Here is a 25,984-nt window from a genome sequence, read left to right on the forward strand (position 1 = left end):
AGACGGCTGACTTGTTGGCAACTATTAACGTCACAATATTTTTCCCATAATGCACTTGCTGTCAGACGTGTTGCATGTCAGAGAGACAAGTTTATTTTCATTCTCTGACTTGGCAGATGTTTTGAATTGGAACTGAGTTGTTATCGCAGCTTCCTGCCTGCCTCCCAGTTCAGCAGACTGGAAATCCAATGATGCAAACTTTACATGCAGAAATAATCTCAGTGGATGAGCTGAAGGGTTGTTTTTTGGATTGTTGTCTCCTGACAACTTCAAGGGTTAAAGGAGGAGTTTGTTAATATATGAGACTCAACAGGTGTTCGCAGTCACTCTGGGTAATTAAAACCTCTACTGAAATTAGGTAGAGCTATTAGGGGAACACACAAACAATTAATTTATAAGAGTCACAGTGCAAAACAATAAACCACAATGTCCTCAGTTCAAGCCTGGCTAGAGAGCTCAATGCAGTTGAAGTTGTCGCAATAGTAGTATTGGTGGTATAAAGAGTGACAAAGTACACTCAGGAAAGAAGTTCTCGTGGATGAACTGGTTAAACGCTGGACTTTCACCAAAACTGATTTTTTTTTGTTCTGTATGAAACCTATCTTTAGACTTAGTTTGTGTCTACATGCACAGCAATACTTTGAGCTAAAGTCAGTCAACATCTACAATAGCCATGAAGTGTAACATGTTGGTCACCTTAGTTAAGCATGTTAATATTTGGAAATTAGTACTAAACACAAAACTGGGGCTGATGTCATTAGTTTTTCAGATTTTTAGTCACAAGCAAATGAAGTGCTGGATAAAACCAATTATTTTAATAATAAGCCAATTCAGCCAATAGTTGTCCATTTAAACCACATGGTGATACAAGTAGGATTCATCATCTGGGAATCATGACTTTCAGTCCAAAATTTCTTGACAATCCATTCAATAGTTGTTGAGGTATTTCCATTAAAGTGATGTTGTTAGCCTGGCCAGAACATCCACTTTCATAATATTCTGATCAATATTTGGACTATTTATTCATAGAAAAATTAATATTTGGCCATTTTGATTAAATACCAACATAGTTTGTTACATGCAGGTACGTGATGTGAAGCAAACTGTCAGAAACATACAGCACAGTTAAAACTCTCTCTATTTTTATTGTTTGTACTATTAATATTGTCTTGTTGTAACTGGATAAATGTATAAAGAAGTGGGTTTTTTTTAAGAGAAAATCTCAATTATGTATATTTCATTGCTGTAGAAGAGTGTATTTTAACTGAGCACACCATGAAAAGCACACTTGTTGCACATAACGACTACCGGTACAACTCAAATAAAATGTTTACCTTTCCCATTTATTCTTCTTTTCTTATGTGCAAGAAAATATATGCAAAGAGCCACTCAATTATGTGTAATGGTGATGCACACTATGAGGTATGTTATGCCCACTAGACAGTGCGGAGTACACTAAAATCTGGTCTCACATACTATGTTTAAAACATTTAAAATACTGATGCAAAAGAACCACAACTACTACACCACAGAAATAACTTGTGTTACTGCAAACAAGAAGAACATCTACAGATCTCAGAGGCAGTACATACTTGTAATCTTAAACATTAAAATGAAACTAGAGAATTTCTGAATTTCTGAATAAATTGGGGTGGGAATGCTGGAATAGCTGATGCTACTGGCCATGCTGGTGGGAATGTGTCAGAAGAAGTTGAAGTAGGAATAGCTTGAAAAATGGGATTGGGTGGAATTAATATGAATGTAATTTAAACATTTAAAAAAAAGTGTTTTAACCTAAGCTTTAAATAAGGTTAAATATTTTTAAGGTTAAATATAATAATAGTTTTCTGAAGATTTTTGAAAGTTGAATGGTGTGTAGAATACAGGAAAGATGGGGAACATTTTAAAGTTTGAAGGGAGTTGCTAGATGAAAGCATGAATGAGTTATTAATAAATAACTGTCAAAATAATTATTTTTTTGTCTCGTTCACCATTCATTTGAATTGAGGAAAAATGTGTGGAATATTTCAGAAATCATGATTTTTTAAGTTTCTACGATGAAAAATGTGGCGGAAGAGATAGCATAAAAAAATGCAGCAGGAAAATAATTTTGAAATAAACTTTTTATGATGAAAATAACATGAGGTGCCTCCAGAATTCCCACCAGCTATTCCTAATAAAGCTGACAAACAAATCAAATCGTCTGTTAAGAAATGCTGTAAGTGCTTGCATCGTCATCGGTCTCGGTAAGCCTCTTGGTGGTCTGACTCACATCCTCCTGCTCTGTGACCAGCTCATTGCTCTCATGGGATGAATCCTTCATCACACTGTAATACATCGGCACCTTGTACTCTGCCGCCTTCTCCTCGCGTCGCCAGTTACACTTGCAGAGCTTTTTGAACGCCATGCGAAACTTCTGAGACATGAGGTTGTAAATGATGGGGTTGATTGCACTGTTGGTGTAGATGCACATGCGGCAGAAGAGCAGGAACCAGGTGTTGTGGTAAGGTGGATCGATGAAGGAGTTGACCACCACCAGGGTTCGGTAAGGCATCCAGAGCAAGGCGAAGAGGACCACCACCACAGCCAACATCTTTGTTATCTGTTGATGCAGAGGAAGAGGCAGAGGAGCGAGGAAAGAAGGGACAAGGAGATTATGTGGCTGTCACAGTTTAGCTCTGCCTTCCAGTATTTTTCTACTCAGCCTGACTCCTCATCCTACCTGTCAGCCACTTCCCCCTCATCAGCTTAACGGCCTTCACCTGTTCACCCAGCTGCCTCAGATCACTAACCAAGCCGCTATAAAGACTCCTGCCTCACGCATGGTCACTGCCAGATTGTTGCCGACCCTGCCTGCCTCTGATCTACCCATCTCACCTGAGTCCTGGTAAACTCACCAGCCTTCTGTCTCTGATTTGAGTTCTTCAGCCTGCTGAATCAGCTTCTCTGCCAGAAAATTAAAAGACTTAACCTATTTATTGTGCATTTCACCTGCAATAAACTGTATCTGCTGAGTCTGACATCAAAAGTTGTTACCAGCTGTTCCTGGTATCCTGTGTGCTGCAATTGGGTCCAACACATGCCGCTACAGTGGCAATATTGATGAAAAGTACAATTATAATTGTGTTAACAGGCATGCCGTTTGACGTCATGTTAATGTTGTAGAAGATGTTTAACAACAAGAGTCTACAGTCTTGTTTGTCTGCATTCATATTGAGAGAAGTTGTGTAAGTAATGAAAAAGGAGAACTTGAGAGAAAACCTTTCTCATTTACAGCTCTCCAATCATGGCTTAAAGTGTGTGTGAATGTTGAATGTCAGTTTTAGAAAAATTACCTTAATTGTTGCAAAGGGCCCCAAAATTCCAACAACATGGGGCGACTCCACTTGTTACAAGAAGAAGTCAGTTTTATGAATGTCTAAAGGAAGATGATTGTACTTCTAAATTGATTTTGTTTATGGTCTCAATCGCTTATTTTATGTCTTTTGTAGAAGATGTAGAAAAACAATCAAGACGTAGAAAAACCTTAACATTTTTTTCTTTTATAATTACCATATTTACATTGAGATCTGGCTTTTCTTAATCCAAAGTTATCGATAAGATAATAATATTTTCTTATATAGGTGAATTATTCTTCTATTTTACTCTAAAATGTATTTCAGTCATTCCATTACCTGTTTCCTTGCAGAGACTGCACCCTTGTTGGCCTTGTTGGTGCTGTTGGAGTGACCCTGATGAACCGACCCGCCTTCAGCTCTGTCGTTCAGATGGGAGGGCAGCGGGCTCATGAACAAAATCCTGGCGATGAGCCCGTACAGCACAGTGGCCACAATGAGGGGGATCACATAGAACAAAGTGAAGTCCAGGAAATATATCGGCATGTAGAAGCTCCTGGAGACGCGGTAGCCACATGTGACGACCACTCCGTTGGCGTAGACGGTTTCATCCGTGTCCACTAAGAAGAACCACATGATGCAGTAGAGCGAGGTGAAGATCCAGACTCCAGCTATGATCCTCTTGGCCCGAGAAACGGTGCAAATGAATTGAGCCTTTATAGAGTGACAAATAGCGATGTAACGTTCAATGGTGAAGGCTGTGATAGAGCAGGACGACACATTGATGCCCAGGTACTGAAGATAAGTTATACACAAGCATCCCGTGTATCCGTAAACCCAGAAGGCTACAACATGAGAGATGTTAGGCAGCCCTGCAGCCAGCAGCACGATGAGGTCTGCCACAGCCAGACTGACCAGGTAACAGTTGGTCGGGGTCACCATGTGTTTAGTGCGCAGCACAACCAGCACCACCATGATGTTCCCAGCAATCCCAACGACACAGATGAGCAGTGTCAAAAATATTGTGACGACCTGCTCTTCAAGAGGGTTCAGAGGTATATCTGTCAGATTCACAACGTGAGTCACATCCTGAAAGACGGTTGTGTTGTTCTCCATTGTGTTCGAGTCCTGCAGCAGCAATTCAGTTGATCCTCAGAGGCACAAAACAAGGATCCTAAAGACAGAAAAACAATAGAAAGGGACCCTATGAAAATATCTGGACTGAGCAGGTGACAATTTTTTGTGTGCAATCCAGAAAATATCAATCAAGCTATTGGTTTATTTAAGAATGGCTTTTACACCTCACAGTCATCAGTAGTACACAAACACCATTCCAAATGAAAGTTAATGTTGCTAATATCCACCGGATGTATAAATAAGCACATGTTTGCTTCAAGGTTCACCATATCAGCTCAGAAGGTGATACTGTAATGTGCCAGTAACTGTGTTTACTTTAAAAACTTTAAAGTGAATTTTAAGCATACTTGCTTAATGTTGTTTTCATCAACTGGCTGTAACAAACTAGGTCACAGTGTTGCTGTTTTGTCAGCAGTTAGAACTAGAAGAATTAAAAGTTGCAAACCGAAACAAATCAAGTCGCCTTGGTTGTCTAAACCATGTACGATATAATAAAAGTCAAGAGAAGTCTTCAGGAATTTGGTTTCTCTCACGCCAGCTATTGGCCATGCTTCATGCTGCCCAGAGACAAAGACAATTAATAATATTTTGTCTGGGAAGATGCTGAAAACATAAGAAGCTGATTTGAGTTAAATGTTCACTATGCCCAAACTTATTTAATAAAGATGTTTCCACAACCCATTCGATGCATAAACTCTTTTTTGTCATAGACAAAAATCACCTCAAACAAGCATAAAAACTTTTTAGCACAATTTAATCGAGTTGACTTATTTCTACTGCCCCCAAGTGGACAAAAGAGTCACTCATTATCCAATCAGTCAAAGCAGGTTTATAACGAAATAACAGTTTTCCACAGCATCAGTGCTCACATTGAAAGTGGAATCAGCACTTTCCAACTTTACATAACAAAATTTTGAATATTCCAGCCACTCTCAAGTTTAGAATAAAGAAGGACTAAATAAAAGGTTAAACTTGAATATTAATATAGGTCAACAGTATATTTAACTTTCTGTTAAGATGCAAACCAAAATGAGAGGTGGGGGAAGACTGCTGCTGGAGATAATATTTAGTGACCATTGGACCATAATCCATAAAAATCCATTTGTATTTTTTGTCTTATAACTGACATATTATTCTTGTTAGCTAGTTGACTGAATGGAAAAGTTAGGTGAATAAAGTACATCTTAATGACCCATTTTCACATTAAAGCCATCACGTGAGACTATTTTGTCCTTTAAAATAAAACTAAAATAAAACTAAAGATTGTCCCCTGTTCATCTGAAAGTCAGACTACCTTCCCAAAAGCAAATATAGGAAAAAAGAAAATGATATCCTCCTTTTCTTCTTGTTAAGCATAAGCATAAATATCTAAAACATTCACTGTTGATGCAGGTTAGAAAATAAAAGTGTGGGAGAGTAAATAAATATGTTACAAATATTTTTTAAAGAAGAAAATGGACACCTTACCATCTTTTGTAAAAGGCAGCTCTCACTCTGGCATGGTCGAGGTGCAATCAGCCAAGAAACACAAACGAATGGTTATTCTTTCTCCAGAGTCGTCCACATATGCCTCCCTCTCTCTCTCTTTCTCTCTCTCTCTCTCTTGCTCTGCCTCCCTATTCTCCCAGTGCACCCACCTCTCTTTCACATCACACACCATTACATCCACTCTGAAACACACTGCCTTGTACAGCCACCAAGTTCAAAATCAATTCCACCTCCCTATCTAAGCTCAGAACGTCATGTCAGCCGGCGAGGCCGTGGCTGTAACCATAAACCCTGTAATTACTGCTAGAGCAGAGGAGGTAGCCTACAATTCAACACATCAGCCCGCACTGATTGGTCATTGAACTGAAATGGCACTAATTATGAAGGGGACCTTTATTTGGCCACTAGCAGACATAATTTGTTAACACTTCATCCTGAGCTGTAGATTCTCTGTTTTTTCACAGATTCAGGAGTGTAGAATTCATAATGTCCCTCGAGGGACCAACAGGAACACACATCATAATATAACAATTCCTGCTATTCCTTTGAGACACAAAAAGCTTTCACTGCCCCCAGCTCTCTGATTGTGCGGTAGATGCTGATACTGTTAAAGCGTGCTCCCAGGAGCTGAAAATATTAAGTGACATCAAAAGCCATCGTCCAGAAAATCTTTCTCAAAGCTATGGAAATAGATTCTAACAAACCGCTCTGAGCTCAGAAAGCTCTTTAAACCTCTTTCTGTGGACGGGACTGTCAGTGTGCATGCTAATGCATGACAGATGCTTGCATTTTCATCATTTCAAATAGTTTTCAGACGCAGAGCGCTCAGTCCTCCAGGCTGCCTCTAATGAATAGATAACAGCTTCACAGAGAGAAAAGAAAATCCTGCAGAGCCGTCTCTGTCCAGGTAATTGTTTGATTGAACGGCTGCCTGCTACGAACCCCGTCCTTTACTGCGTATGAACAAATGTTATGATTACTGTGCTCGTCGAGGTACAGTGGCAGTCAGTAACTAAGTTATTTACACATGTACTTAAGTACAATTTTGAAGTACTTGTACTTTACTTGAGTATTTCCATTTAACTTTATTATTCTGCCACCTTTTATAGAGAATTGAGGGCTGCAGGCAGTGGATTTTTAGGGGGAGATAGCAGGTCAACAATAAATGCCACATAGAAGTGGTATACATCATCTGAAGATTAATTTGATGAAGGGCAGACTACTTTTGTTTCCAGACACAATCCTCTGTTAATTGTGGTTTAATTTTCATTGTGATATGTGTAATAAGGGAAATATTGTTATTATTACACCACTTCATTTATTTGGCATCATAAGTTCCCAGTTGCTTTGCAGATTCAGATTATTACCACAAAATATAAACATATTATGATGTATTATTATTATTGTTATTATTATCAAGACTATTCTACATTTATCAGCTGCAACATAGTGATGTTTACACATTAATGTGTCAATATTATAATAATCTCCTGAAATAATATATATTATTCAATTCTGCACAAGGTGTACTTTTACTTTTGGTGCTTTAAGTAAAATTTGACATTTATATATACATACATACACGTACATTATAACATCTTGGTAAGCTTTTGCAGGACTATTTTACACTGTGGTTTTACTACTTCTACTAGTAGATTCCTCGCTGAGTTTGTTCCTGAATGCAGATTTGTTTTGCAGTAAGACAAAGCAACCACACACATTTTTATAAATGACACAGACAATATGCAGAAATAATAAAAACATAAAAATGTATAAGGCTCCAAACTAAAAACCACTAAAGTAAAATAAATAAACTCTGTTTCTGTTGCATCTGTGCTGTTCTGCTGTCTGAGTGATGGCTGCAGGAACAAAGCTGTTTTTATATCTCTTTGTTCTTCACCTTGGGACTATAAACGTCCATCCAGAAGGAAGACGCTGCAAATTGACAGTGCAAAGGGTAATTTAGAATCGAGCTGGTTATTCTCAGTTACTACCTCATGTGCAGGGACTCGAGGTTCAGCTCGTGCTGTGCATCTACAAATTGTTCAAACACACAGACATTTCAAGTTTCAGTTGAGATCTGGGTTTGCAAACCTGCAAGGCTGAGTTTCAGGATAATGTATAGAAAATTTAAGTTATCAGGACTATTTGGGTGTAAATATTTCACCTTAATGTTACTAAAAGTAAAAGGAAAGGGGACAAGATGTACATTTTATTTGCATTTCATGCATTTCCAACAACAGTGAGCCCAGAAAACTCACACACATAGTCAGCAACACTGATGCAAGAACTCATGATAACAGAAACCACAGAAATAATTCATCATTTCTGTGTGTCATCTTGACACAGGCAGTGGATTTTGAGGCAATCATGAAGTGGACAAAAGTCAGAATTAAATATAGACGACAAAGAGGTATTCTATTATTATTCTGGAGGTTTCTTAAAATAAACTCCCAAAGGCTCATGGGAGCCGAAGCATACTGATAAAATGCAAAGTACTTCTTCAGAGAAAGGAAGGGTTTTTTTTTTTTTAAAGGCACACTGATTAAAATAGGCTGGTGATTTATTGGATGTGTGTATGAAACAGATTTATTTAATCTATTAAAGTCATCCAAGCCAAGAAAATATTTTTTTTAAATGCTAAGATCCAATCTATTGACCATTTCCTGACAGGAGGAACTTCTCTGTCGCACTGTCCAAAGCACCACAGTGGCATCTAGTGAAAATAACTGAAATAACACACAGGTTTGTACACAAAAGAAAAAGCAATACTGCAAAAATACAGTAAAAATATACTGTGAAACATGAGCTCTGTGACATTTGTGTGCAAACGCTGTACAGGCAAACAGACTTGCCCTCCGAGCTGATGTGGTGGTACGAATATAAAAACCACATTGAGTGCCTGACACACGCCTGCACAGGAAAATGTGTTAAAACACAGGATGCTCTATCTTCAGTTTATGCTTTGCAAAAACGGAAACTTAGCAGTTATTGATGTGCTCCGCAGAGGTGGTCTTTTCAAATCTGCAGAGTAATTTTAACACCCTGCACCGTGCACGAAAGGGATCGGAAATTGTTTTAAGATGCAAACCAAAACAAAAGCTATGACTTCAAGCCCCCCGGCTGAAAGATTAACACCTGCTCCATCAATACTCTTGATGGTGTCTCTATTCAGTCTGCTGATAATTACAAATACTTGGGTCAACATTTTAAACATAAAACACAATATTGACTATCTCACAAAGATATCAGAATGCACACTGGGCTTTCTCTAAAGGGTAAAATCCTGCTTTTCCATTGCACAAGAAAGCAATTAGTTGCTAGGATTTTTTTTTACTAAGATCAATTTTGGTGATACTATTTGAAGATTTGCCTCACTGTCCTCTTCTGGCCTTTATTCAAGAATAGTAGAGATACAGAGTGCAAGGGGAAGACAGAGATTAAGATACCAATAATCATCGGGACGTCCCCACTTTGTTTAAACTGGACCCCTTGTGTCACTCAGGCCTGACATGCACTGAGGAGGGCGCTTTCACAACCCAAGACCGTTTGATAAGTTGAAATTGATACTTTGGGCCCTTTTTGGATTTAGTCTGTTTTTTGCAGAGTGGCATGGAAATATGCTTCCATTATTATTTCTTATTGGTCAGAAAGTTGTTGGTGGAAAATGTAAACACGGAAATAAACAAAGCAACATGGAGCCCAATTCACCATGAAATTTTGCTCCTCCAGTTCACCTCTGATTATTTTATAAACTTCATTGTTTTTGTGGACTTTATTCAGCATCTCCTGTACTTTGCCCCAGATGTTAAGCAAACACCTGACTTCTGCAGAAGTCCAAGTCAATCCTGCTCACTCATGTTGCAACTGTAGCTCTGTGTACATCTCACAAAATACCAGCGCAGGTAGCCCACATTCTGCTGCATTTGGTTCTTTTTCTGTAATTGGGTCGGATTATGTTCACAGTGCAATCGAACTGCACAAATGCATTGTTCGGAAACTGGCTTCTTCGGTCCATATCAGCCTACAGCTGGATCGTTCACAAGTGAGCAAACGAACCGTAACAAGGATTTAACTCCACCAGAGTACAATTGAAACTGACTAAACTTTGGGTTGTGAAACTACCCTAATTCATGCTTCAGGACCAATCATTGTACATTGGCCATGCCTTGCTTTGGATAAGCTACAGCTCTGGCACATTTTAGTCTATATCACAAAAATGAGACAAAAGTTCACCTACGGTAAACCTAAACATAAATAGTCTCTTTCTGCTCTCTTTTATTCTGCTTCACTTGTACTTTCTTCATCAAGTAAGCCACCCTCTCCTTCTCCTGCTCTCTGAAAAAGGATGCAGAGATTTTCCTGCGCAGTCGTCTAGCGTAAACCTCGAAGAACACCAGAGAGTAGCTCATCAGCCAGAGACATCCCAGAAGGAGTGTGACTCCCAGGTTCGGAGCCGAAGTCGTCACATCACACATCGTTGGCTCGGGATCGAAAGTCCACTTGTACTCCCTGTGGAAGTTTGTGAGCTCCCGCGTGATGCAGGATTGTGGGATGATACAAAAAGCAGGGGGGAACCACAGAACCTATCAGGAGAGTTAAAAAACAAAACATAAGCTAAAGCATGAACATCAACATTGATGAAGTGTGCAGGTACAATAAGAGGCACTGCAGTGATCTCTTACCTTGTAATTGATATTTATGCTGGCAGATGTGGGTGGAAAATCCAGTATCCACGGCATAATCGCCTGAACTATATGATACACAACATGATCCAAAGCTACTATTAAACCTATAACAATGAAATATAACGTTACCACAACCAGGGAAAAGAAACAGGAGGTACACTCCTGACTTGTTATTTTGCAGCTTGTGCGGCAAGATTTGCTTTTAGCAGCTTTTTGCAGGAGCTCTTTGGAGATGTAACCATTATTATCAAACTGAACTGATGCCAGATAAGATTTTAAATAGCGTGCAGATTCAAAGATTAATAAAGCAACAAAAATGGCAGCGAAGATCCGGTTTGACAGCAGTTTGTATTCTTTCAGCAGGTTCCTGGCGTGAGAGAAGTTGACCTCTATCTGCCCAATCATCTTAGTAAACCTGCCTTTGACTTCTGACACATCAACATGTGTGAAATGATCCAACTTCCTCAAGTTAGTGACAATGCTCAAGTCCTCCCGCCTCACTCTGATGGTTTCCTCAACAAGGTCTGTCTTTGCTTTGTTCAAAGGTTCAGATGAGTTTAATAAAGTCTTTGTGAAACCCTCGGCGGTGCATTTCAGGATGCGAGCCACCGCACCGACGTTCACTGAAATATTAGGGATGATGTTCAAAACCAGAATCATGACAGAGGCTGTGATGAGGAGTTTGCGGCCCTGTTTGGTGCAGACGGTTGGAAGAATCATGGTCAGCACGCAGCGCAGAGGGTGGCACAGAAACGACACCAGAAACATGGCCACACTGTAGATGCAGGCGGTCTGGATGGACGCGTCATGGTCGTACTTCAGAGTCTTTGACAGCCAGTGATGAAGCAGGCCGCCAGTGATTACAGCGAGCGTGAAACAGAGAGACAGTAGAGTCAGGACGTCTCTGCCGGCAGGTGTAGGTGCAGAGTAAACATCCCAGAGATAAAGCAAGACGGACTTTAAAGCCTGTTTGCAAGACCCTGTTCTGCTCCTGAGGAGAGAAAAATGAAGTTGAGGAACAGTTTGGCATTTTGGGAAATATTTGCTTTCTTGCTGAAAGTCAGATGAGAAAATCTTTCTCATACTGCCAGTTAAAGACAGGAAACAAGGGAATTTGAAGCAAAATTTTGAATTTATCATATTATAGAAAAGTGGTTTAGAGTGAATAAACAAAGCTGTATGAATGTACTTTCACCAGAAGATGGCAGTGTAATGTATTGCTGTAGGCTAAACCGTAAACAGGAGCTGAGGAGATTGCGCAAGAGAGAAAAAACAGCAACAAAAGAGGTTACTAATTGGACAACTCTGGCCACCAACAAGAGAAAATCGTCATCAGGAATTAGATTAAATTGTGAATTCATAATTGTTGTTGTTTTATATCAGCTCATCTTGAACGGCAGAGCGGATACAACTGATCAGTCATGTGAGTAAAATGTTCACTACGTCAGAACTTATTCAGAAAAAGCGTTTTCCTTCTCTCGTTGAGTGCATTAACTATTTTTGAAAAAAGACAAAAACCACCTCAAGTGAGGATTAAAACTTTTATGCGCATTTTGGAATTTGTATTGAATTCTGGTGTTTCCATCAAGCCTTTCTCATGCAAATGTGCATAGAAACTATAGATAGCCTTTCTCAAGGTTGAACAAAATCAGTGCTTCCCTTCTTTATACTTTGCTGGCTTCAGCTCCATATTGAACAAACAGACATTCCTGATCTTTTTATCGAACCTCTCGGCAAAAAAAGCAAAAGCGCAGAAATCCCAAAAGTTTTAGCAACAGTCAGACCATTTTTATAGCCCAACATCAAAAATCTCAAATTTGACTCAAAATACGATACCCTCAGAGGAAAACTCAGAGGAGGATCAATTCAGCAAACGATTTTCACATGTAATTGATTACTGTAAGCCACAGCAATACTGTGAAATTATGAGTAATTTACCTAAACATTTGTTAATTGTAGTTGTGTAATCGTACAGAAAAATGATAGATAGATAGAGAGATAGATAGATAGATAGATAGATAGATAGATAGATAGATACACTGTAAACAATTGTCTTGTAAATTAACAGTAAAATACTGGCAGCAGGGTTGCAGCATTCTACTGTTAATTTTACAGTTCCTCTACTGTTATCTACTTGACAGTATGTTACTGTGATAAAACCACATACTGAATTACAGTAAAATCCTGCATTTCATTGATTTTTACAGTAGACTAAAACACAGTATAGTGCTGAAGCTAGTTGCAATATTGTTGCAGTATACAATGCAGTCATTTTTTGTAAATAGATCATATTAATGTCTGAAAGCCAATTACTATGAATTAAGCACAGTCTTCACTGTAACCTACTGTTCACTGTATACTGAATGAATAGAGTTAGAAGTAAAATACAGCCATTAAAAATGTGTCCAAGAAGAGACTTAGAAAATATCATAGATATATTTCATATATTTCATCGGAAACGACAAGCTACCTACAAATATTGCCCAGAATGCATTGTTTTCTACAGTATTATACCTTTTAAATGGAAAACAGTATGTTACTGTCATAATTTGACTGTTTTCTTACAGCAATTTGTTACAGTGTAGATAGATATAACAATTCTTACCTGACAGGCATAATAATACTCTCTGTGATGAGCTTCATCCTCACTATGAAACAGGGAAAACAGGATTGGGAAGTGTTGAGGACTGCGGAGGTTAAAAGAGGAAGTGCTCTGAGCAGTCACAGTCATGTTGATATTTGTGGGTTTGCACGTGAGAAATGATAAGACATCTCTTCCTCTACATGTAAACCATACATGACACAAGATCATATGGAGAGGCATGATGTAATCCCACACACACACACACACACACACACACACACACACATAATGTGCCACAGTTCATGCTGTGTGAGTGGCACAAGATTTGGAAGTGTAATGCAACTCATAGGTTGTTTCAGTTGACGTCAGTGTAATCACTCATAGTTCATTTAAACCCTCCTCCACTAGAAAATATGTATAGTTCGACACTTTCGTTTGAAAAAGTTCATCTACTGAAGGTGTCAAAATGTGTCACTGTTTAGCTGCTTACAGATCTGTTTCCTGTTGTATATACTCTCCTCCAGTTTGTCACATGAATATAAAACTGTTGACTGGCGCACATTTTCCAAGTAACAGATTTCAAGACTGTCTACAGTGGTGGAAAAAGTATTCAGATCCCTTACCTCAGTAAAAGTATGAATTTAAAACTTCAGAATGACTCCACTACAAGAAAAATCCTGCATCCAAAGCTTACTTTAGTAAAAGTACAAAAGTATCAGTATCAAAATGTAAAGTATCAAAAGTAAAGCTACTCATTATGCAGAATTGACCCACTCACATCCTTATATTTAGAATAAATATTATTATTATTGGGATATTACTATTGATACATTTATGTAATGTATAATTTTCTCAAGATAAGGCTAATTTTAACTATTAAATATACTGTTAAGAGGTTTATCTAAGGAAAAAAAAAGTCTAATCACTTTAAATGTATCATGTTTTTCATGTTAAATCTTGACCTGAAAAGTAACTAAAGCTGTTAGCTTAATGTAATGGAGTAAAAAGTACAGTATTTGCCAAAAAAGTACAAAGTTACATAAATAGAAATATTCAAGTAAAGAACAAGTATCTCAAAATTGTACTTAAGTACTAGCCTGGGTATACCCAGACTGCCTTGCGCGCTCGAATTTCATTTCGAACCTCCAGGCAGTCTGGCAACCAGGGAGGTTTCTTAGCCCTGTTTTAGGGATCCAATCACAGAACGGGGAGGGACGGTGAGACGATGACGCGTACTACTCGGCAGACGGAAGCTTGTAGTTTTCTTACGGATCCAACATGGCTGCTGCAGACGCAAAGCTCTCTTTAGCTGTAGATGGTGTTTTAAATAGTTTAGAGCGAAAGTTGAAAGGTGAAAGGTCTCTCAGCGGCTCCGCTGTCCCCCGAGAGACCTGCAGCAGCTTGTTTATTGCCCATAAAATCAGTGGATGTGTGTGGCTGAATGACATGAGGGGGAATAAAGCGTGAAAATAAATAATCTTGCAGACAACGAGAACTGGAGAAACAAAGCAGCAAGCAACACTCTCTCACAGACACACAACAAACTTTCTGTCGCTCTACTACGTCATCTGGTATAACTGATCTGATTGGCTAAGAGCTACCTACAGACGCTTTTAATAGACATTCTAAGCGCCCAATAAACGGCTCCGGAGGATCGTAAACCACGCCTCCTCTACGGAGAAATGAACGGTTGGTTTCCAGACTAATCTCATTTGTGATTAGTCTGGTGTTAGCCAGGCTACTTAAGTACAGTACTTGAGTAAATGTACTTAATTACATTCCACCACTGCATAGGACATTTTATATTTCTTATTCACTCCCTCCACAACACTTAAAAATCTTAGTCACTTACAGAGGTATTTAGTTTTAATGATGTAAGCGAATAAGGAATAATAAGCAAAACATTTATTACGAGTAACATATCTGCCGTTGGATCTTCCAAAAGCTATAGAGCTATACATCAGCTTTTGTTTTAATATTTGCTGTCAGAGGCAGTTTGAGCTGTGCAGGCTGTGGGTACATCCTGTTCTGCTTTGTGGGTTTTGGTTGAGTATTTTACAGTTTTGCATTTAAACACCACGGGACCTTTTGCACTGACCCCGCTAACACTCAGTAACCACTGCAGCCTTGCACAAGTTAACCATTGTTGTCAGGCCTCGTGATTTCACATAGTTAACTACTACAAACAAACACTGTGAGGAATTTACAACTGTGTGCTCTCTCTTGCTCTTGTTGTGTGTGCAGAGGACAAAATGTGTTAAAAATAAACAAACCCTGCAGCAGTGCAGCAAAACCTCAGGGTTGCATTTTGCATGAAATCTGAATCACAATTTAGCCAGATATTCTGAAAACTAAGTCCTTCTGTTGGCAATAAAGGTGATAAATTACAGGCTTTACAGGCTAATACAGAGACAACATGCAGCTAAATTACCATAATACAAACTCAATTTATTCGTAACAGCAGTTACATGAATGCAATCACTTTGTAATAAAATTTACACATTCATTAGTCGGGTGTCATACTCTTATGTAGAAAAGATTTTTAAAATGTTGTTCATGTGTTTCGGCTTTTAACATGCGCTGTATAATACATAAACAAGTAACATGATCTCTCAGTGATTCTGACCCAAAATATATATCCAAAATATATATTCAAAAATAATTATTCACAGATAATTAATTCTTCCAGTAGAGGTCAGCCTAGTAGCATCAATAGGAACAGTACACTCAGCAGGCTGACTGGAGTATAACATTTAATTTTTTTTAACTTAAAACTAAAAGTTCACAGCATGAAATCTTGGCACTCGAGAGTCTAAAAAGACACTTTGATTTTCATAATACTATTAAATTAATCATAACAGGTAACAGCTGATGCTCCCAGAGACATTTAAATGACCAACTAGATGCCGACAGACAGACTTTTGTCCCTGTTTAGAGTGAAATCTCCATACAATCTTCTCTTTGGGTGATCAAAGCGTAGCATTGAGTGACTGTACAGGTGAAAAGTGCACTTCAACAGCAGACTTGTTGATGGGGTGAGCCCATTCTGGATACGTGCCCAAGTCAAACATGGCGAGGCCCCACGTGTTCATGGCCAGAGTGACAGAGAGGATGCCCAGGATGTTCATCACAATGCCAGTTTTTACCTGAGAACACAGGAGCAGCAAGCATGAAGAGGTTGAAGGTGAGGAAAGGTGAGAATATGTTTCAGCGCCTGATGTGAGGATCCTACCATGTCTTTGACCATGAGATGTCCTGATGCGAAGGCGATGGAGTTGGGCGGCGTGGACACCGGCAGCATGAAGGCGAATGAACATCCTACTGTTGCAGGTATCATGAAGTACAGAGGGTTCACAGAGACACGAATCGCCTGCAGAGACAAAGACAATAACAGTTTATATTAAAATGTACCCACTGGACCATTTGTTGTACCAGGCTGTAAACATTTATTTCTGCTGTAAAGTCGGGCATTTTAACATTGGGTTCTATGGAGAATAACTAATGGAGCCTTCGTTGGTCATTCACAGAGGTGATCAGTGGTGGAATGTAACTAAGTAAATTTACTCAATTTTATTAGTATTTAGTATTTCCATTTCATGCAACTTTTTACTGTATATATATATATAGTAAGAAGTATATATATATATATATATATATAGTCATGGAAAAAAATATTAGACTTATATAGCCATTTTCCATGGTTTTCTTGATAATAACCAAAATCAGTATCAAGAAAACCATGGAAGATAGCTTGATATCAGCTGTTAAATTAAACGTGTATGAGCTATGTTTGGTGTTATCATTATGTTTGTCCAAACAAATGTACCTTTAATTGTACCAGGCATTAAAATCAACAAGAAATCGAAGAAAAGGCCTGGTCTAAAAAAATTTTCCATTACTGTATATAAATGAAAACTCACTAAACCTCCTTTACATCCTGTAAACGATTCTCTGAGTGGGCAGTTTGTAGTATAGACACCACTACAGGTGACAAAAGCACCGGATAATGATTACTGAAAAAAGCAGTTAATGTCCAACAGGATACAAACATACGAACACCTATTGCAAGAGTTTAACAAGCGTACAAAGCCTTGGACTAACATGAAGAAAGAGGTCAGCAACAAACCCTGTTCCCTGTCCAGTTCCAGATTTCCCCAGCTTTGTCTTTAGTAACTTAGTCTGCCAGTCTTTCTACCTGACTGCCATATTAATCAGTGTGTTACATTGTAAAGTGCACTTTAAAGAAACATTTTAGGTCCTATAATGTGGGTTTGTGAGTCACTTAATCACAGCTAAAAAATGTCTATATGTCTTTAAGTTGAACGCCAGTCTTACCAGTTCAGCAATGACGGGTAAAAATATGATGATTGTGGCAGTGTTGCTGGCAAACTCAGTGAAACAGGCGAGGAAGCCAGTGATCAAGATCACAGCTGCAGCAGGAGGGACCTCAGCCAAAGGCTGGAGGTGGCCTCCGATCCAGGACGCGAGGCCGGACTCCTGCCAAACACCACAAGATCGGGGTCAAAGATCAAATCTCATCACAATAAAGCAAAGAGGAGAACAGAATGAAACAGAGCAGAGCAGCAAAGAGACTTATGACATGTTAACTTTTACAACCTGGAGACACTGATCCTGCATTCAGCTAGAAAGAAAACTGTTTCGGGAACTTTGAATAGAGTTGCTACAGCCAGCAGTTTGTCAGCTTAGCTTTGCAAACAAGGGGAATCCACCAATCAGCACCTTAACAGTATTCTAATTAATGCGTTATATCTAGTTTTTTTTTTTCAAAACTTTATTTATTGAGTTTTTTCCCCAAAAGTAATACAGCGTTATATCTAGTTTGTTTAATCCTAGGTGAGAGAAGTGGAGTTATACGATTCATTGGTAGCTTGCTGTCAAATTAGTAAAAACAACTTCATGCTTCATCCACACATTCACAAGCCGGGAAAACACATGGCTATCAATCAGACAGCTTTGTTTAGCTCATTTTCTGCAACTAGTGTAGCATTAATGCATGCAAATTTAGCTAGCTACTTAACTATCATCACACGGACAGAAACTCTCTCACTCGTCCGCCTTACAGCAGCTTGTCGTGTTCTTTAGTGCACTTGCAAACAATTGTAGATAGTAGATTAGGCTAATAAACAGTTTATTAGGCTACGATTTCACTAGCTTGTCGAAGTCGAAGACCGTCTGAAAAGTAGAAACGTCTAATTCATGCAAGTGTGGTGTAGTTCACTATAGCATGATGTCAGCTTTTTACTTCTGTCGGCTGCATTAAAGCTTCAAACTTCATTAAAGTGATGTTCATTTGTAAAGATTATCCCGCTTAACAAAATACGTCAGCATCAGAAACGTGTGTTTGCCACAGAGCTGATTTTCTGCAGCGATCCAAAATCCAAGGAAAAAATCCCATAGATGAATTCTCAATAGACTTCATGATGATGCTAACTTCCGGGTTGGCCTACAAAAATACACCATTTCATTTGCACTCTATAGTTTCAACAACAATTGCCATTTTGTTACGTACCAGCCAACCACAACAGCTTAAAGTGAAACGTCTGTTCTACTTTCATTCTGTCAATCAGTGAAAGTTGCTGCTCTCAGCCAAGAAATAGCCTAGTACATAACATAGCAACTTAAAGTTTTAATTTTTACAGTTCTGTTTTTGACAAACTAAACAAATGAGATATAATGTGATAGTTGTAGATTGACTTTGTAAAGCTGTACCAGTCTCATGTCAGTCTTTATGCTAAACTGTCACAACACATTTCCCACGATAAAATATGAAGAGACATGACAGAACATGAAAACCCAACCTAACTTCAGTACGTACATATGTTTATGACTCAGTGAATGAAAGATGTCAACTTGTTTACCTCACAAGCTTTTGCCATTGCGAAACCGCCTCCGAGCAGCAGGATGATATTCCAGGGAACAGATTCCTGAGCTTTCTTCCACGATAAGAGAGGGACATAAGGAGTGTTTGAAGCTGAGGGGAAATATGACACCCAAGATTTTATATAGTATAATATGAGTGTGTGTATGAGATTGAGATTAGGATTCCCTAATTAGTCCCACAATGTGAAAATTCAACCTCTGCATTTAACCCATCCTTTTTTACACACCAGTGAACACCATGCTTAGGAGCAGTTAACAAGTTTCATATCTTATAAACACAATGTTCTTTACTGCAGTAGGCTACCAGTGTCTGCTGATGACAATTACAGTATTGTAGTTTAATTAAACCTCTCTTTTACTTCCTGAATCTGTAAAACCATGTCAAAGCTCCAAAATCTTTAATTAGTAGTGTGTTTCATTTATAAAGCATTTAACAGAATAACAGAAAGATGAGCGGGAACTCAAAAATCTTTGGCAGCTTTTATTGCAAAGTGTATTGTTTTATGATTTAAGTATTTAATTTGTATTTCTTTACTAGTGTACTGTGTTTTATACACTGATTATTTCATAAATTGTTATATTTATACTATACCCAACATGTTCTTGTGCTGACCTTCATTCTCTTTTATTCTAAAAATGTGACCTACATTGAGCCCCATGATTTGCTTTCTTTTTTTCTCCCCTCTTGCATCCAGTGGTTTATTTGACCAGCTGAACATAATATACACAATCGCACCCGCACACACACACACACACACACACACACACACACACACACACACGTGTGTCCATCACACACAAAACACGTGAGTGCAGTTTAACACACACACACACACACACACACACACACACCAAGAAAGCAAAAAACCCAAAGTGTGACAACATAGTTTTGAGAGATTATTCTAATCACAGAAACAGAGAAACTACAGTTTCAGTTCTAGACGAGAATTTTTTTTTTCTGACTCTAATCTACATAGTTAACATTCTTCAGCTTATTTTCTGTATTTGCAAAACCTGTGCCAGAGACACAAACTGACTGCTTTGAATCTTTCACAGATATTCGATCATCATTATAAACTTTGACTGGTTGTGATGTAACGCCACAAGCTGCCAACTGATTTCTTCCACTTGTTTTTTAAAGATTGGTCACTTTGTTGGGCACAAATCTAATCAAATATATTTATTGATACCCTAACCTAAATCATATTATCACAGTCAGTAAAAGAATATATTAAATATAACTGAAATGAGAGTGCTCTGTCTGGTAAATTAAACATTAATAGGTGTTTAGCTGTCTCAGAGCTCACTGACCTTGTGGGTCGAACCACCAGCTCAGAGACGGTTTCTGCGATGGGAAGAAGAATAATATGGACACGATGATGACACCTGTGACCGCGTCTGAGACGTACCTACAGGACAACGAGGAGGGGATCATTAACAGAGATGGATAACAAGACGGTGTCTCGGTACAAAGAACAGGAAGTGATAATATAAGAAAGCAAACTACTTTGTTGTTTCAACAAATCTTACCCTTTTTTAAAAAACACAGACCAGCCAGTGACAAATTTGGGGTCTCTTGTGAACAGCAGAACAGCAAACAACACAAAAAAGAAAGAGATTGATCCCTCTGCAAAGCTGAAAGTGAAGTAAAAGTCAGTGAAAAGGCTTAGGGATGAAAATGCACTCATTCACCCTGTATTTGAAATTTGACGACATACACGATTCCTCACTTTAAGGGCCCTAGTTTTCTGTAATCTTCGACGATTAGAGCCTTTGCTCTGGCCTCTGCCTGGGCTCTCTGGTCATTTTTGGAGAAGCACAATCTGTATAGAATAAACACACAGTGTGACACACAGAAATGAGAAGAATAATACACCTTTTCTACAAAAATGAAGAAAAAAACATTAATTCTGACAATTTCCTTCTTGAAAATAAATCCACAATGACATCTGGTCTTTATTGTGAAGGCTGAAAATGGGATATCAGTCCAAATATCATTTAAAAACGCTACATTACCGTGTATTCAATCCCCCATGAAGAAACGCAATCCAAACCCATCCCAAAAACAGGAAGAGAAGCATCAGTGGGAAAGCAAACGCAAACCAAGAGCCAAAGTTAATGAGGTCGCAGTCTGGAAAGTAGCTGTAAAACAAGAAAAAAATGCTGGTAAGGGATTGTTTTAATGATGTTAAGTTTTCAGTTTCACTGCAGAATATAAAAAGTTACCTTTTCAGCTGTCCAATCAGGATGAGGTTGGGCGCGGTGCCTGTCAGCGTTGCTGTCCCTCCGATACTGGCTGCATAAGGAATACAGATCAGGAATCCTTTCCACACCTTCAGCTGGTACTGCGCCTCGGATCGGATCTCCTCAGCCGTCTTCATGTCGCTCTGCTCCGTCACATCTGTCCTGTTGAAGGTTTGAGAGTCACTTTAAAATGAAAAGTGAACAGCTACATGAGCTCCTGCACAGTTTGAAGAAGATTTATTTTCAGTTTAACATGAGATTGTGCTAACCAAAAAAGCACGTAGAGATTTGGGGAACACACTCATTTCTAGATGAGGAGAATGATAGCACTCTCACACAAGAGAGGAAACATTCGTCTGATTCATATTTCCCAAAATTGTGCTTTCCTTTAAAAAAGTTGCTCTGCTGAAAAAAATGTGAAACTGAGTGAACTCTTCATCATATCTAGGAAACATGCATTAGTTGTTTTTTTGTTGTTTTTTAGGTTTTTATCACTTTAAATGCCAGTTTGTTTACATAATGCAACAGTTTTTTGTTTGTTTTGAAGGAAAACCCTACACAAATATGTAATTTTCTGAAATAAAATACTTTTTAAAATATTAAAAACTACAATTTTGAATAAAGATTTTATTGGGTTCTGATTATGACATTTTTGTCCTTAAGGTTTTGAGTGTCTGTATTTTGATACACAGTAGATTGTAGACTCATTATATGAGCTGAAGTTATACATTCATAACATTTTAAGGACCATCTGACCTCAACTGCCATTCTACTAGTCCAGTAAAAAAACAAACCAGAGACTGAAGAGCAGCAGAAATACCTGTCTGTCGTACATTTTCAGAACTAAAGCTGCCAAAACAATATTCTTCTCATTTTTTCTCAAGATAGTTCTCTTGTTATCATAATATACAGTATGTTAATAAGTTACTTGTTATAACAACGTATCATATCATAAGGAGAAACTATTTTCAAGAGTTTCATTATTTTTTTATAATAAGAAAGTGTGATCAACAAGATAAAGTGAAATGTTATGACAAGAAAAGTTTTTTTGTTAAAGTCGGTTTGGTATTAGCTGAAAAAGACAAGCATTTTTACATGAATGAGAACATTTGAGACAAAAAACTCCCAAAAATTCACCAAAATGATTGAAGAATGAACAATGAAAAAGACAAAAGTGTCCCTCATGATGTACAATGGTTCATTTGAGTGAGATGATGAAAGATGTGAAGGATTTTCTCAAATTATCTCCGTTTTTTTCTTACCCATCTATTGACAGCATTTGTTTTTCTGGGTTCCCCGAGGGCAGTGAATGCAGCTTTACAGTAGACTGACCTGAACGAAAGTGAAACAAAGAGTCTATAAATATGAATGAAATCACACGTTTTAGCTCTTTTCATCACTTCATCCAGTATCATCAATCACTTACTCCTCAAATATTGACTAACTTTGTATACAAGAACACACTGTGTTGGAAAATCTGTTCAAAGTTCTCATGTTAGATTAAACATTAAGGGCTCATGAGGACAAGGTTAAAACAGTAAAAACATCTTCACTGTCGGTGAACACTACAAAATTAAGCTGGCATTCATTTTTTTTTTTGTTATCTGGAGAACAAGCAGAACAAGCTGTGCTCACAATGTTGCCCAATATTTACGGTCTTTTAGCTCCGTTTTTGGTCTCAGCTCCAGAGCTGCAAGCTCCACTATGTGCACCAGCTAGTTTTTAAAGTGTCTGTCTGGTGCTGTGCAAGTAGTGTACAGTGGGTTTAACAAAGCCTCTTAGCTGCCTGCTGCTAGTGAAAACAAAACAAAACAAAACATTAAAGATGTGGGCCACAAACCCAAATAAGAGAGCTGAAAGATGCTAAAATGCTCAGCAGTGATCATTCTCTGTAGCCTCATAACCCCTTTCACATGATACTTCATCATTTCTGCCATTGCTAAAAATAAAGAACAGTCATAGTCTATGTAGGCGAATGACATACAACCGACCATTTATGATGTCATTCTCTGGATCCTCTTTGGACTTGCACTTCTCCTTCAGGCTCTCCAGGTCTCCGAACAGACTCTCCAGGATGGCGTTAGCAATAGGGAGCATCATGGCTGTGGTGGCGGTGTTGCTGAGCCACATGGACAGGAAGGACGAGGTCAGCATCATTCCCAGTATGAGCCTAGAAAAAGAATCAATCTCAAATCAGTTCCCAAAGGAAATAATAGCAAACTGAAATAAAAGAGAATAAAGAACTACATCTACTACTGCATCTGAGAGCTACATTAACTCTCACATTAGCTGTGTTAGCCTCTCAGCCTGTATTATGTGTTTTAACCAGGATAGGTTGCATTTCATTTTTAATGTCTCATGTATCATCCCTGTCAAAAAAATAAATAAACATTCACAATATAATTTGTCTGCGGAGTATTGTTAATGAAGAGGACATTAAAATTGAGTGTCAGGCACGTCACGTCTTGTCAATACACATAGGATAAGACAACATATTGTTTTGTATTACACTATAAAAAGTTGCTAAACACTAACTGTCAAATAACAGTAAAAAGCCTAAAAAGTTTTACAGTTTATTTCTTAAAAACATACAGATGAGGAACAGTAAATATCTGTTCACTGTAATTTAATATTCAAGAACATTAAGGAATTGAATAATACTATAATACTGTAATATATATATATATATATATATATATATATATATATATATATATATATATGTGTTAATTTACAGATTTAATTTACAGATTTCAACTTCCATTTTTAAGTTTTTTAGACTTTAACCGCACGCTCTCTTTTCATGAGATTTGTCAGAAATAAGAAAAATCAAGAATATCAGCATCCTTTAAATGTTTTTCCTGTAATGTTTTCTCACCAGGCTGGTTTTACTCCGACAATGGTGAGGACCTTCAGGGCGATTCTACGATGCAGGCCCCACTCCTCGATGGACGACGCCATCACAAGGCCGCTGAGGAAGAGAAAATTGGTTTCGAGGAAGTACTGAGGGCAGACTTTTTTGGATGGAAGAATTCCCAGTGTTGGGAAGAGGCAGACCGGAAGCATCGCGGTGACGGCCAGAGGAAGGGCCTCTGTGCACCAAAACATAGCCATCAGCACCACCACATAAAGACATTTTCCTTCCTAAAAGATAATAAGCAACATGTGGTTGTTAATGTGCAGCCAATTTCCAAACAAGAAAAAGATGTCACAGTTATAGAAATAAAATCACATAATTCATGTGTGCAGCTGTGTGCATAATAGGTATGATTGTGTATAAAATAAATAAGTAAAATAAGTCAGTTGTATTTGTATGGCATGTTTAAAAATAATAGGAGTTGACCCAGAGCGATTTGCAGAAAATGTGTTATGATCTGACTCATGATTACAGAAATAAAAAGGTGCATAAGGAGAATCAAGAATGCAGCTTTGACCTTTATGAACTGTAATTAAACCTCAAACTGTTCCTGGAAATACTATATGCATCTTCTGAACATGTACATAGTGAAAAGTGCTTTATAATGCTTGTATGTGCTGTATGTTTGATTTTTCACCTTCCAGGGGACTTAGCTCTGCATAAAATTGCATCAGATTTAAAAAAAAAGAAGAAAAAAAAGAAATATAAATAAATAATAATAATAATAATAATAATAATATTAAATTAAAAATAAATAAATACAAGTAAATAATACATAATATGATATAATACAACAGTAATAAATAAATAAAAAATCTATAAATTTTAATATAATATAGTTGTAAATTACCACTATCATGGCTGGTTTAAAACAAATATCATCAATAATATAATATAACATATACAATACATCTTTAAATTGTGGTTGTTTTTTCATTGAGACTATTGCAACAACCAACAAACGTAGTTGTACTTTGATCATTTCTATTTGAAGCTCATTCATACTAAACCCACTACATTTTAATGGGAAATATTGTACTTTTACCTCTTTACATCAATACTACATAAAAAAAAACATGCTTAGCTATGATGCAGTACTACTGATCTACCCACGAATATAGAAAGAATTTCAGAAGTTAGTTAATACTTCTGTATTTCTAGTATTTTTTCGACTGTGGTGGATCTTATTTCTACTTATATTTCAGTGAAGGATCTGTGCATATTTATTTAAACACGTAAACTCGTAGAGCAGTAAAGGCCACTCACCTTCTCCGGTAGAGTAAAGAGTAAAGGCAGGAACAAGAGTGGAACGAGCAGCAGGATCAGCTGTTTGTGGACGCACCACAGCTTCTTGGACACGACTGAGATTTTCATCTCCGGAGTGAAGTTGAGCTCCGTTCACTGGAGAAGGAGCTCCGGACTGACTGAGAGGAGCCTGCTGGACGCACTTTGGAGCCTCTGTCCAAGTACGGAGAAGATTAACTACACGCCTCACACAGGTTAACTCCTCGCAGGGTGGTGACAATTACTTAAGAAAGACAAGTGGCTGTCTTTCAGCACCCCGCAATGAATGAATCCTAATTTTAAAAAACAAGCAACACATACACACTACAGGATTGCTGGAGGATGAACTCTTAAACAGACAGGAGAGGAAAATTAGTCATGAAAAACAATTAAATCTTACTTTTCA

General features: G+C 38.0%; 3 protein-coding genes across 5 annotated transcripts; all 3 read right to left on the minus strand.

Moving 5' to 3' along the window:
• Positions 1–1,996: 1,996 nt before the first annotated feature.
• On the minus strand, positions 1,997–6,041 carry LOC131971880 (thyrotropin-releasing hormone receptor-like). The gene is made up of 3 exons (XM_059333539.1): positions 5,940–6,041; positions 3,675–4,509; positions 1,997–2,602 (listed from the first exon to the last, which is right to left on the minus strand). The coding sequence occupies exons 2-3, from the start codon at positions 4,449–4,451 to the stop codon at positions 2,207–2,209; spliced, it is 1,173 nt and encodes a 390-aa protein (XP_059189522.1). The 5' UTR covers positions 4,452–4,509; positions 5,940–6,041; the 3' UTR covers positions 1,997–2,206.
• A 4,166-nt stretch (positions 6,042–10,207) lies between these two features.
• Positions 10,208–13,291, minus strand: ocstamp (osteoclast stimulatory transmembrane protein). The gene is made up of 3 exons (XM_059333061.1): positions 13,254–13,291; positions 10,646–11,639; positions 10,208–10,546 (listed from the first exon to the last, which is right to left on the minus strand). Exons 1-3 carry the CDS (start codon positions 13,289–13,291, stop codon positions 10,208–10,210), a joined length of 1,371 nt encoding a protein of 456 aa, XP_059189044.1.
• Positions 13,292–15,410: 2,119 nt separating this feature from the next.
• slc13a3 (solute carrier family 13 member 3) lies at positions 15,411–25,753 on the minus strand. 3 transcript variants are annotated; one of them, XM_059333272.1, is made up of 13 exons: positions 25,561–25,753; positions 24,256–24,521; positions 23,369–23,547; positions 22,640–22,709; positions 21,360–21,539; positions 21,150–21,275; positions 20,864–20,956; positions 20,664–20,768; positions 20,445–20,542; positions 19,112–19,224; positions 17,568–17,729; positions 16,465–16,602; positions 15,411–16,378 (listed from the first exon to the last, which is right to left on the minus strand). In XM_059333272.1, the coding sequence occupies exons 1-13, from the start codon at positions 25,666–25,668 to the stop codon at positions 16,202–16,204; spliced, it is 1,815 nt and encodes a 604-aa protein (XP_059189255.1). In that variant the 5' UTR covers positions 25,669–25,753; the 3' UTR covers positions 15,411–16,201. The 3 variants fall into 3 exon arrangements, with proteins under 3 accessions (XP_059189255.1, XP_059189257.1, XP_059189256.1); XM_059333274.1 differs by having other exon boundaries at positions 24,256–24,348; positions 25,561–25,623; XM_059333273.1 differs by having other exon boundaries at positions 15,412–16,378; positions 24,256–24,469; positions 25,561–25,659.
• Positions 25,754–25,984: the final 231 nt, after the last annotated feature.

This window comes from Centropristis striata, chromosome 5 (genome assembly GCF_030273125.1).
Source record: "Centropristis striata isolate RG_2023a ecotype Rhode Island chromosome 5, C.striata_1.0, whole genome shotgun sequence".
In the NCBI taxonomy this organism is placed as follows: domain Eukaryota; kingdom Metazoa; phylum Chordata; class Actinopteri; order Perciformes; family Serranidae; genus Centropristis; species Centropristis striata.